Source organism: Micromesistius poutassou (genome assembly GCF_964030765.1).
Source record: "Micromesistius poutassou genome assembly, chromosome: 20".
Taxonomy (NCBI): Eukaryota; Metazoa; Chordata; class Actinopteri; order Gadiformes; family Gadidae; genus Micromesistius; species Micromesistius poutassou.
Window position 1 is genome coordinate 3,222,794 of NC_140290.1, and position 13,585 is coordinate 3,236,378.

At 47.3% G+C, this 13,585-nt stretch overlaps 1 protein-coding gene across 1 annotated transcript; it reads right to left on the minus strand.

The window, feature by feature from the left end:
• Nucleotides 1–6,257: 6,257 nt before the first annotated feature.
• On the minus strand, nucleotides 6,258–7,043 carry lratd2a (LRAT domain containing 2a; the record flags this gene model as incomplete). Its single annotated transcript, XM_084484982.1, has 1 exon — nucleotides 6,258–7,043. The coding sequence occupies one exon, from the start codon at nucleotides 7,041–7,043 to the stop codon at nucleotides 6,258–6,260; it is 786 nt and encodes a 261-aa protein (XP_084341108.1).
• Nucleotides 7,044–13,585: the final 6,542 nt, after the last annotated feature.

Sequence of the window (13,585 nt, forward strand, 5' to 3'; positions counted from 1 at the left end):
TCTGGCGGGGAGGGTCGGACTCCCGGACGTCCTCTGGGCCCAACAGGTCGCCAGCATGCAAGGCCGGCTCGACCCGTGGTCCGCGTAGGCCGACGGCATGGACACGTCCCGGTCTCCCGGGCAGTAGCGGGCTATGTGGCCGGGCTGGCCACACTCGTGCCGGGCTGGCCACACGCCTCCCCTCCCGACTCTCCGTGGTCACGGTGGGTGGGACAGGGGAAGGCGTCGAGGCCCCTGTTGTCGGTCCCCGTGGATCTCTGCGGGGTTCAGCTGGTCGGGGGTAGATGGCTCCGGTGCTGGCACTCAGTCTCTGGGCCACCTGCCAGTTCTCCAGCTGCTTGATGAGGTCGTCCACGGTGTCCGGATGGTGGTGGGCTAGTACCTGTCGGGCGCCCGGCGGGAGCTGTCGGATGGTATTGTCTATGACCACCCGGTCGATAAGGCTGGGTCCTTCTCCTGTCAATAGCCACCTCCTCACCAGCCGGCCATGCTGTGCGATCTGGGTTCGGACCGCACCCCGGACGTCGAAACGCCAATCGTGAAAGCATTGAGCTCGGGCTGCGAGGTTGTGTCCATAGTACGCCAGGATCGCCTGTTTGAGAGCGGGGTACTGTCGGGCGGTCTCTACCGGTAGGTCTTGGCTCGCCTGCTGTGCGGGCCCGGTGAGAAACGGTGCCACGATGTGGGCCCACTGTTCTTTGGGCCAATTCTCTCTCCGGGCGGTCCGCTCGAAAACCTCCAGGTACGCCTCCACGTCGTCCTCGGGTCCCAGTTTGGTGAGCCGGCTGGTCGGGGCCGCGGTCGAGGGGTCGCGGACGACGTGTTGGGTGAGCTGTAGCACGGCTTCGCGGAGCAGAGCAAGGCTCTCCGCGGTCTCCTGCTGCAGGGTTGCGGCTTGTAACTGCTGCTTATGCTGGGCGGCGGCGGCCGCAGTCCCTTCCGGGTTCTGCATATCCAAGCGGTGGGGTTGTCTTACCCGGAACTTGTAGTGGGTTCTTCAAATCGCCCGCATCCTCCACCATATGTGGTGACTTGCTATCGCTGGGACGTGGTTCAGGTATCAAGCAACACACAACTGGGCAGGGTTTAGGCCGTACACGGCATTTATTGCAATGATCCGCAAATACAATACAATGCAGTACTTCTAGGGTCTCCGTGAGCCTCTAGTTCCTCTGGCCTCCCCATGTCTGTTCCTGGGCTCCCTTTTAAGATGGCCCCCAGGTACTTGTCTCTCCCTCGCCAGGTGTCTCCAATCGCGCTGATTGGAGAGAGAGACGCTCTGCTCTCTGCTGCCGACCAGTGGGTGGCGGCGGTATACGCCATCCACCACTACACCTTGGACCCGCCTGGGCCGAGGTGTAAGTGGCAGGATGCCACACTCCCCTTATATTAGATCAACACCCCTTAAATAAGATCAACACCCCTTATATTAGATCATCATATTATATTAGATCATATTATATTAGATCATATTATATTAGATCATCATATTATATTAGATCATATTATATTAGATCATCATATTAGATCATCATATTATATGAGATCATATTATATTAGATCATCATATTATATTAGATCATATTATATTAGATCATATTATATTAGATCATCATATTATATTAGATCATATTATATTAGATCATATTATATTAGATCAACGGTTGCGATTGGCCCGGGTCAGGTCTGCTGGAGATCTGTTGGAGCGGAGCCCAGACCTACCACTGTTCTGTTAGTGGAGGACCTACCACTGTTCTGTTAGTGGAGCAGACCTACCTCTGTTCTGTTAGTGGAGGACCTACCACTGTTCTGTTAGTGGAGGACCTACCACTGTTCTGTTAGTGGAGGACCTACCACTGTTCTGTTAGTGGAGGACCTACCACTGTTCTGTTAGTGGAGGACCTACCACTGTTCTGTTAGTGGAGCAGACCTACCACTGTTCTGTTAGTGGAGGACCTACCACTGTTCTGTTAGTGGAGGACCTACCACTGTTCTGTTAGTGGAGGACCTACCACTGTTCTGTTAGTGGAGCAGACCTACCACTGTTCTGTTAGTGGAGGACCTACCTCTGTTCTGTTAGTGGAGGACCTACCACTGTTCTGTTAGTGGAGGACCTACCACTGTTCTGTTAGTGGAGGACCTACCACTGTTCTGTTAGTGGAGGACCTACCACTGTTCTGTTAGTGGAGGACCTACCACTGTTCTGTTAGTGGAGGACCTACCACTGTTCTGTTAGTGGAGCAGACCTACCACTGTTCTGTTAGTGGAGGACCTACCACTGTTCTGTTAGTGGAGGACCTACCACTGTTCTGTTAGTGGAGGACCTACCACTGTTCTGTTAGTGGAGCAGACCTACCACTGTTCTGTTAGTGGAGGACCTACCTCTGTTCTGTTAGTGGAGGACCTACCACTGTTCTGTTAGTGGAGGACCTACCACTGTTCTGTTAGTGGAGGACCTACCACTGTTCTGTTAGTGGAGCAGACCTACCACTGTTCTGTTAGTGGAGGACCTACCTCTGTTCTGTTAGTGGAGGACCTACCACTGTTCTGTTAGTGGAGGACCTACCACTGTTCTGTTAGTGGAGGACCTACCACTGTTCTGTTAGTGGAGGACCTACCACTGTTCTGTTAGTGGAGGACCTACCACTGTTCTGTTAGTGGAGGACCTACCACTGTTCTGTTAGTGGAGGACCTACCACTGTTCTGTTAGTGGAGGACCTACCACTGTTCTGTTAGTGGAGGACCTACCACTGTTCTGTTAGTGGAGGACCTACCACTGTTCTGTTAGTGGAGGACCTACCACTGTTCTGTTAGTGGAGCAGACCTACCACTGTTCTGTTAGTGGAGCAGACCTACCACTGTTCTGTTAGTGGAGGACCTACCACTGTTCTGTTAGTGGAGGACCTACAACTGTTCTGTTAGTGGAGGACCTACCACTGTTCTGTTAGTGGAGCAGACCTACCACTGTTCTGTTAGTGGAGGACCTACCACTGTTCTGTTAGTGGAGGACCTACCACTGTTCTGTTAGTGGAGGACCTACCACTGTTCTGTTAGTGGAGGACCTACCACTGTTCTGTTAGTGGAGGACCTACCACTGTTCTGTTAGTGGAGCAGACCTACCACTGTTCTGTTAGTGGAGGACCTACCACTGTTCAGTGGAGTCCATGAAGGCTCTGGACTCCTGGAAACCTGCCAGGATACTTCACTTGTGAAATCACACCAAAACCACTAGCCACCAGGAAAGTCAAGCTGCCATGGCATGTCTGACACACACACACACACACACACACTTTTGTCAACATGACTCACTTGAAATGCCAGGTGTAATCACAACAATTACCCACAAGAGAGGCGCCATCATGGGGGTATGACCTCAGTGGTGTAACTCACCCCCTCCCACTCTGGGTGTGGTGTAACTCAGCCCCTCCCACTCTGGGTGTGGTGTAACTCAGCCCCTCCCACTCTGGGTGTGGTGTAACTCAGCCCCTCCCACTCTGGGTGTGGTGTAACTCACCCCCTCCCACTCTGGGTGTGGTGTAACTCAGCCCCTCCCACTCTGGGTGTGGTGTAACTCAGCCCCTCCCACTCTGGGTGTGGTGGGAACACATGTGACCATAAAGAGGGACTGGGAAGGAGAACGCCATGGAGTGCTGCGCTGTGTGTGCTGCTGTTGTGTGACAGAGAGGTTCCATTCTAACACACTACGTATGTGTGTATGTACAGTATCTGTCTGTGTGTGTGTGCGCATGTATGTGTGTATGTATGTTTGTATTTGTTTTAGTGAAGTCACATGATCAGCCAGAGGACAGATGTCACCTTTTGCCTACTTAAAATGGTGCCTTAAGATTTAGGCGCTATTTGAGCATAACTTGTCTGTCCGCTATTAATGAGTGAAATGTGCTGTGAGAATATCTGTTTCTGTCCATCTCTCCATCTAGCTTCTGCTCTCTGTTTACAACTCTCAAATCAAAGCTACAGCAGCTAACCCTAACCCTAACAGCATCCATCTTTAAACCCAGTTAAGATTTCAAAGGTTATATCAAATAAGGAGCAGGACTTATCAGTGTGCATTGTGTGACTTCTCCTCTGATATTGTGCGACTGCAGACTCTGTATCACTGCCTGTTCAATGTAGGCTAATTTTACATCACACTCCCAAATCAAATTCCTGCTCCCAATCTATATTCTGCTCATGATGCAAAGCCCAGGCCAGATACCTGTAGGACAGCAGTGACAGCAATGTGTAATTGGGCCAGTTATGGTATATGCTTCATTAAATCAGAACACAGAATGAACCAGACTGCTAATCAAGCATCGCAGAGATTATCCCTCTGAACAGGATATGAAACTCCTACATGCACATTGGGTAGGGTATTATTCTGAACGGGATCGAGATGCACATGGTCTAAGCACCGTATGCCAATTAAAGAGGATTACAGAAACACGCAACGTCTACCGTCACCCCGTCCAAACCCACACCACACAAAGCAAACCAGGTGGCATGGAGCTGGACAGAGACAGAGACATGGTTCAGAACACAGATCAATACTGTTCAGTGTTCAGTGGGTCCTGAGGTAGACCTCACAAGCTACAGACAGGAACCTCAGTTGGAATCCAATTACAAAACATTTTCATCGTTTGAATAAGCACATTGGATAAATCAACATAAGTTTGTGTAATTGTTGTCATGTCAATACATTTAACTGCTTAATGATTTTGAACATCAAAATTACATTTGGTGTGATTATCCAACCCAAACCAAGGAATGCAGTTCCATAAACAGAATAAACAAAGCCATGATCATCATCATTCATTCCGGAGTTAATCGCAAGCATTAACAATTTTAAACAATGTTAATTGGTTTCACAAAGCCTGCAGAATGATCTTATATTTAGTGTAGAGTTTAAATACAAGGACTGAGGCTGTCATCTTAGGGAGCCCTCCACTGTACATCGTACAAAGAACACAGACATAGCACTCATTTTACAACAAAACAAAGTGTCTGTCACGCCACTCTTCAAAGTCACACTGACACTTTGACACCCTCATAAATCAACGTTCTAGAAAACCCCACCATTAGGTCACAGAGCTTCGTCAGAGATATTTTTTTAAGGACACATTTTCCACATGGAAGTAAATTCACAAAAAATCAGTGGTACACATGAGAAGAGAACCTCATTTTCAGTGCAACAAAAATAGTTTATTACACATGGGATGGATGAGAATAAACATATAAATCTATACAGTATGTACTCAGTATTCATTAAATGCTCACGAAACAGTTATTACATTCAGATAGGCCGTAATCCCATGGATCTTAAGCAAGCATGTGGTAAAGGAAATACTGCATAGCCTTTCCACACACACACACACACACACACACACACACACACACACACACACACACACACACACACACACACACACACACACACACACACACACACACACACACACACACACACACACACACACACACACACACACACACACACACCCCTTGACCATTGGTCAATTGGTCAATTTTTCCATGTAACATTGTCAGCCTAATTCAATATGGATGCTGGTGCAAAAAGAGAACAATAACATATTTGGGTAAGCAGGGATTTGGCCGTAAAAGAAAACATTTATCACAGAAAAACAATCAAACTGTCACATATCTTGTTGTCGTGTAAAAAGACATGTAAGGCAATGTCACACCACTCAGCCTACACTGTAGCCAATTAAATGTATCAATTACATGTAGGCTAATTATGCATAAAGGATTGAGGATTGTGGCTTTAAGGCATCTGCAAATCGTTGTAGGCATACGAGAGGATCTTAAAGTCAAGTTATATTGAAAAATGGACAAAATTAAATCACAAAATGGTTTGTTATGGATCAAAGGAAGGGTATCAAAAATCAAGTTTGGAAAAGGCTTTCCTACGTTGTTAACAGGAATCCATCCATCAGAAAATCAATTAAAGTATCAATTAGTCTTCAATATCACTGAGTGACTGCTGATCACCCTTCACTGTGGATCACCCCTCACTGTGGATCACCCCTCACTGCTGATCACCCCTCACTGCTGATCACCCCTCACTGTGGATCACCCCTCACTGTGGATCACCCCTCACTGCTGATCACCCCTCACTGTGGATCACCCCTCACTGCTGATCACCCCTCACTGTGGATCACCCCTCACTGTGGATCACCCCTCACTGTGGATCACCCCTCACTGCTGATCACCCCTCACTGCTGATCACCCCTCACTGTGGATCACCCCTCACTGCTGAAGTGATGGGCCAGCTCGTGCAGCACGGCGCTCCTGCCCAAGTGGTCGTTCCGTCTCTTCTCCATGATCACATCTTCTAGACTCTGGAACTCCAGATTGTGCCAATGTTTGTCAGACAGAATCATCTTCAAGCGGTAAGGCTGTTTTCCGATCCTTATCTCCCCACCCATCTTAAACTCTCGCTTCCCAAACCTGCACCAAGCGGCGAAGCACTCGGAGCTCCTCCAGCTCAGCTCCCGGTCCTTCAGGCCCACCTGCTCCATGGCCACCTGGACCACCAGGTCTGCACCGAGGGGCCTGAACCTGTACAGCTCATTCACCACCCGGCACCTCCTGCCCTGACTGGCGTCCGTCAGGAAGCTGCTTTTGACCTCACATCTGTGCAGGTGCACCACTTGGTGATGTCCCACATACACAGCCCAGTGGGGGGGCTGGCCGGCGGCCACGAACTCCACCAGATCGCCGGCAGTGCATCTGTGGATGAGGTCCTCCGGGGTGTGGGACTCCAGGTCGGTGGACGCAAGGCTCTTCTCGTAGATGCAGTCTCCTCGGTGGTACACGGCGCACTCCACCTCGTCGCGTCGGTCGTACGGTTTCTCTTCCCGGTTCCGGTCCTTCTCGGCCACGTGCTCCTCCAGCTCATCGTCGTCGCTCGAGAAGATGTAAGAAACCCCGATCCGAGGACCCTCCTCCGGGTCCAGGCCGTTGGGGTCCACCGTGGGAACTCCTGCGTAACTTAAATGCGCAAGCTTGTCCGCTTGGTTTCCCATCCCGTTGCTCCGTCTCCACCGCGTAACGCGATCCGCAGTGTGTGAGCTCCACCTGTTACCAGTCAGCACACATCACGCACCGCCGCGACACCGTCCTCCACACTGGAAAGACATTTCATCCAAATTACGCACGGATCCTCTTCCCTGTTGGTAATCAGATCAGTAGTGAAGTAGATCTCCTTGGAGGTAAATGCGAGAAACCGGAACGCCAAAGTGGTCTCGAATCCAGCGGCTCCAAATCCCTCAGGTGTCCCTCGAGGCTCACCTGCTGTTGTCGAAGTTATATCAGCATAAACAGGTGGTTGAAGACGTTGGTGATGCAAAAATAAATAAACATGAGCTAGAATGTTGTCGCTCTGAGCGCACTACCCGTGCTCCCCATCACGGTTCTCTATAAACCACAGCGCGCTGCTGGCACGACCTGTTCGGTGGCAGATCTCTGGCGGCTGTTGAAGGGCTTTTCTTTAAAGGGGAAGTGGCTGTTTCTTGACTCCACCTACTCCCTACTTGACACAATAGTACATCATAGGTGGATCTGTAGGATCATATTCATCATCTCAAATCAGTGGTCCACCTTAAGTGTGTGCGTGTGGGCGTGTGTGTGTGTGTGTGTGTGTGTCTTTCTCTTTGTGTGTGTGTGTGTGTGTGTGTGTGTGTGTGTGTGTGTGTCTTTCTCTTTGTGTGTGTGTGTGTGTGTGTGTGTGTGTCTCTCTCTCTTTCTGTGTCTGTGTGTGTGTGTGTGTGTGTGTGTGTGTGTGTCTCTCTCTCTCTCTTTCTGTGTGTGTGTGTGTGTGTGTGTGTGTCTCTCTCTCTCTCTTTGTGTGTCTGTGTGTGTGTGTGTGTGTGTGTGTGTGTGTGTGTGTGTGTCTCTCTCTCTCTCTTTCTGTGTCTGTGTGTGTGTGTGTGTGTGTGTATGTGTCTCTCTCTCTCTCTCTTTCTGTGTGTGTGTGTGTGTGTCTCTCTCTCTCTCTCTCTTTGTGTCTCTGTGTGTGTGTGTCTCTCTCTCTCTCTTTCTGTGTGTGTGTGTGTGTGTGTGTGTGTGTGTGTGTGTCTCTCTCTCTCTCTTCCTGTGCGTGCGTGTGTGTGTGTGTGTGTGTGTGTGTGTGTGTGTCTCTCTCTCTCTCTTCCTGTGTGTGTGTGTGTGTGTGTGCGTGCGTGCGTGCGTGCGTGCGTGCGTGCGTGCGTGCGTGTGTGTGTGTCTCTCTCTCTCTCTCTCTCTCTCTTCCTGTGCGTGCGTGCGTGCGTGCGTGCGTGCGTGCGTGCGTGTGCGTGTGTGTGCGGGTGCGTGTGTGTTTGTGTGCGCCACCACCTGCTCACCTGGCTGTGAGGCGTGTCTCCCTGAGGGACGGTGTCTGGGAACACAAACACAAACACAACAAGACATGTAGATGTAGTATTCCCATCGACTTGTGGGATACTACAGGTTCTTGTTTACACATAATAAACATGTCAACGGCCAACACTGTGTTGGACACCTGTCTGTTTTCTGTTTTAAGGCTTTAACTCCTCCAGCCGCTCCATCGGGTGACGTCTGGGAGCGGTCGTCATGCTGTTCTTACTCTACACTCGTTAATTGCACATTAAACAGTTTTTTTGCAGTCCCATGCCGTTTGGTTTAAACTTTAGCTCATCAATCAGTTACTTAAATGTACATATTGTAGTTATTTTATTTTCGCTTTGTGTTTTTCGATGTGAGCTGCTTACTTTATCCTTGGCAATGAATAAAGTACGTATCTAGCTTCAATGAATTAGCTCAACCCATTAGAGCATTGTAGAATAACACAACCTGAACAAGGACGACTGGTGCTAGTACGGCCACTCTCATGTCCAAACAGAATACGACCATTCGGGAACATGCCTCAACTCAAAAGAAATCTGAAGATACGTGGAGGGATAGGTGTTATTATTCAAAGTGTTCTCAGCTTATTGGGCTGCAGCTCTGATCCCTGGGAGCTGTGACCCAGTTAATGCCCTGGGTGTCTCTGGGGGCGTAGTTCTATAATTTGTGGTGAGCGGAAATGAGTGGAGGGGGGAGGACAGGGAGACTGAGTCAATTAGGCGGGGTTTCACCTGTCTGGCGGGGGTACAGCCCGGGGCATGCGCAATTTAGAAGTGATGCCTTAACCTTTGCCCAAAATAGCTTCACCATCCATAAATTCCCAGCGCTTCAGGGAAGTGCATGTGTCAGACAGAGCAAGAAACTGGGAGAGGGAGAGAGCGAGAGACACCTGTTGTGCAAGCTGTAACTGAGCGTGTGGAAGCAGATGGACAGAGCACTAAGCGGCGGGTGTCTGTTCACCTGGACCGCGTCCATGGAGGGCGCTCTAATGGAGGCCTTGTTTCTCGCAGCCTGCAGTCGTCGTGTTAATATTAACATGCCGGTGCATTTACATGCAGACTATAAGCTATGTTACAGAACCCGACAATGACTGCTATTGGTAACCCAATCCATAACAATCATCCTTTGTCATTTAAACACTATGACCTGGATTCAGCTGCAGGAATTAATTCTGCTCAGGCTCCAAAAGATCAAATTGTCCAATCCCCCCCTCCCAGTTTACACCCGGTCTCAGGTTTGTGGTTTAGCTCAGAATGCCGCTCAGGTGGAATGTTTTAAAAGTGTTCAACACTGAGTTAAACGTTTGTCAGAGACCCAAAGTGTCGGGAACGCTCAGAGAAGAAGCTTTTACAAATAAAGACGAGAGCGATGGTGGAGCTGTGATAATGCCGTGTGTGCATATGTGTGATTGACAGGCAAGATGGACTGTCTGAACCAATCAGGGATGAGATGCCCTGATTGGTCCGAAATGTGACTAGTCTATCATCAAAAATGGTAGAGAGGTCAACCCCAACGGTTGACCCCTCACCAGTGGCCGACTGGTGGCCATGGCATTACTAATGATACCAACCAGTTAACTTTAGCAACGGGCGCCAACTCATTTAACTTAACAATCTGCCCTCTTCATACTTGGCTGTTTTAAATTTGTTGGCACCTCTATTATATTATTTACGGTAGCTGGTAATTGACTTGTGTGGACTTCCTGGGCCTACGGGTAAGGCACAGACTTGGAAAACAGTCTTTTTAACTCCCTCTACGCTAACTAAGTTGTTGATGCTTTGTTTTATGTGTAGGAACCCTAATCAAGCTACTGCAGAGGTTTGGTGCTATTTTGAGCTATATTAGTGGTTAAAAAATGCCGATGTGGAAGCATTGGCCCCTAGCCAATAACATGGAAGCCATTTGGGCTGTTACTATGCGCCGGGCAACTTGGGGCAAGCTCTATACTCGATTATCAACAAAAAGAGTGTCTGGAGGGCTTATTTGATGTGTTTACATGACAAAACAAAGACCTTGGGTTCAACTTTCGCCGGGATTACACTTTAAGACGTAAACCACTTACAGGAAGGAGGCAAATAAATATTTCACATTCAACAACGATTTTTGTTTGATGTTTATTATTCTTCCTCTCCCTGTAGTCGTAAGATCTATGCAAACAAATAAGAACTATGTAAATTGGAAATGTTGAATTTAAGACTTTTGAATACCTCCATGATTACCCTGATATGAAACTGCAAGTATTAAATGTTATCAAATAGAATCTGAAGCATTTGAAGCCGTTGAGGACTAACTATGACTAACTAGTTGAGGACTATAACTAAATCCCCAGAGGAGAACAGGGCTTACTAGTTTAGCTATAGGGTTGGCCAAATAAAAGAAGCCTATAAAGTTTAATAAAGTTTAGGGTCCCGCCTCCAGCCTAGCAGAAACCCCGCCTCCAGCAGAGACCCCGCCTCCAGCCTAGCAGAGACCCCGCCTCCAGCAGAGACCCCGCCTCCAGCCCAGCAGAGACCCCGCCTCCAGCAGAGACCCCGCCTCCAGCAGAAACCCCTCCTCCAGCCCAGCAGAATCCAATCCAATAACTCACAATGCTGGCCATATCTGGCAAGATGTTTCTAGAACATTCAGGGAAACCTGATTAATGACACAAAATGTAAACATTTCTAACTACCGTCGATTACATTTCTAATCAAGGGCTTCAATTAATCCACTTGAAAGTGGTCCACTTTACTATGCAGATGTTGGTACAAATGTGGAATGGATTCTTGCTAAAAGACACAAGTTCGACATCAAAATGTAAAAATGTTATCAAATTGTAATAATGTGAAGTTTCGAGTTGCCAAACCTAATTTTAAAGACGAGCATGTCTGAACTATACATGCTAACTATTTCACAGAAAATGAGTCTTGACTGCTGCTTTGAGTCAAACTAACAGCAGCCAACAGCAACTTCAAATGTATTGAAAGCTCAAAAAGAAAATTATAAAATGGGACGGCATCTAATCCATGACCAAAATCTACAACTGATAGCAAGCCAACATTCTACCTAACCAGCCAACAGACCCAAACCTTAACACACCAAGGTCAGTCCTCGAATCCGTTATCAGTCTCTGAAAGATTTCCAAAAAGGTCCAGTGGGGTAAACAATGGATGGATAAAGAGCAGAATCAGTTTAGATGTCTTTAACTTGACTTGACTTAACTCGTTTTTGGGTGATGGATTTCATTTTTCAATCTTGAAGAATTCGGCATTAAGGAGAGCCCTTTTATTGACATATTCCTGGAAACACATTTCACTTTCTAAGGATAGTTACACAAGCCTCCGCAAAGAGTGCAGTGCAGTGCTCCTGAATAATTATTGGTTCCTCATGGTTTACCTTCAACCATAACCTTGTTTTTGGCAAGAAGATACATTTGGGCTGTTTGCAAACCAAACAAGCCATTGAATAACTATGTAGTTTACTCCAACAGCACTTGACAGACCTGTACACAAAGATCTAAATCCCATGCACCATTGCTTACCCAGTGGTGTTATGAAGTGCAAACCAGCCTCTGATGATTTGTGTAGTTCACTCCAATACCTTGTACTGTCATTTGTCAACTTACCCCTTAACCAGTCTTGAATCCATTGGCTATCGTGTGACGATGACTCTGCTTTCTTGCTGTCCAAAAGGTTTGGACGGCATTTACCTGCATGCCACTAAAGCCCGCTGAAACATGATTGGTCATTACTACGTGGAGTACAAACTGACACCAGAACACCTCTGATACCAAAATCTTGACCCGTATTCTTACTGATTCTGCATTCATATGCAGAATCTGTTTAAAGAGATTATCCCTGCATTTACTGTACCTAATCTATTCATCTGTAGATTCTTTAATAAAACCACCCTGGGGATGCTGACCCACTTGTCTGATAGAGCTGAACTTTTGTGGTAAAAAACAAGTTTTTTACCACAGGACACTTTTCCTATTGCCGGTGAGGGGCCATGTAGTGTAAAGTAGGCCTACAACACTACACTTAATGCTACAAAAGGCCAGGTATCCTGTAACAGAGGTCAAATGCATGTAAACGTTACAGAGAATGAAGAGCCATACCAATAGAATGTGTCTGTGTACGAGGAGGTAAGTCTTATGTTGCGGTGCACCTAAATCCACCAGTCTAAACCAGTTCAACCCTCTCACAAAGAAAAACACTGAGGTGGTCCCCGCTAAAGCTCGGCCATGTTTGTCTGGATCGTTCAGTCAAATGCCCAAAAAGAACACATACGCAACGAGAGGTCCCCCTCATCTTTAATTAAAGTCGGTCAAATGGCAAATGAGAAGAAGTTCCTCGCGTGCGCCTTGATATAGGGTTAGGGTGCGTGACACTATATAAGTTCCTTGATATAGGGTTAGGGTGCGTGACACTAGTTCCTTGATATAGGGTTAGGGTGCGTGACACTAGTTCCTTGATATAGGGTTAGGGTGCGTGACACTAGTTCCTTGATATAGGGTTAGGGTGCGTGACACTAGTTCCTTGATATAGGGTTAGGGTGCGTGACACTAGTTCCTTGATATAGGGTTAGGGTGACACTAGTTCCTTGATATAGGGTTAGGGTGCGTGACACTAGTTCCTTGATATAGGGTTAGGGTTAGGGTGACACTAGTTCCTTGATATAGGGTTAGGGTGCGTGACACTAGTTCCTTGATATAGGGTTAGGGTTAGGGTGACACTAGTTCCTTGATATAGGGTTAGGGTACGTGACACTTGATAATGAATAATAATAATAATAATAATAATGATAATGAACGTACTGTGAAAGGCTGTCAGCTGGAGACTCCTGAATCCTGTTTATCTTAAACACGCTTTTTGGAAAATATCACTTGCACACGCACAGCCAGTAGTCAGGATGAACCTCCATCAGTAGTTATGCTAGTTTGCCGTTGGCATTGGTGATATCGAAGGTCAATCCAACGCCACTGAAATCGAGATGCTTAGAAAATATATGCATCACGAAAAGAACAATATTACACACATGAACACATTTTGCTTGAAGGAGAGATTTCTTATAACATATTTATTCATATTTTCATATACTTTTTACATATTCTGTTTTTTGTAATAACACTTTTCTCAAACGAGAGGAACTGGACAGTGTAGGAATAATGGGTGTTGTAGCGAGAAAGGTGACATTTCCTTTGTCTATTTTTTGGGAACCCATT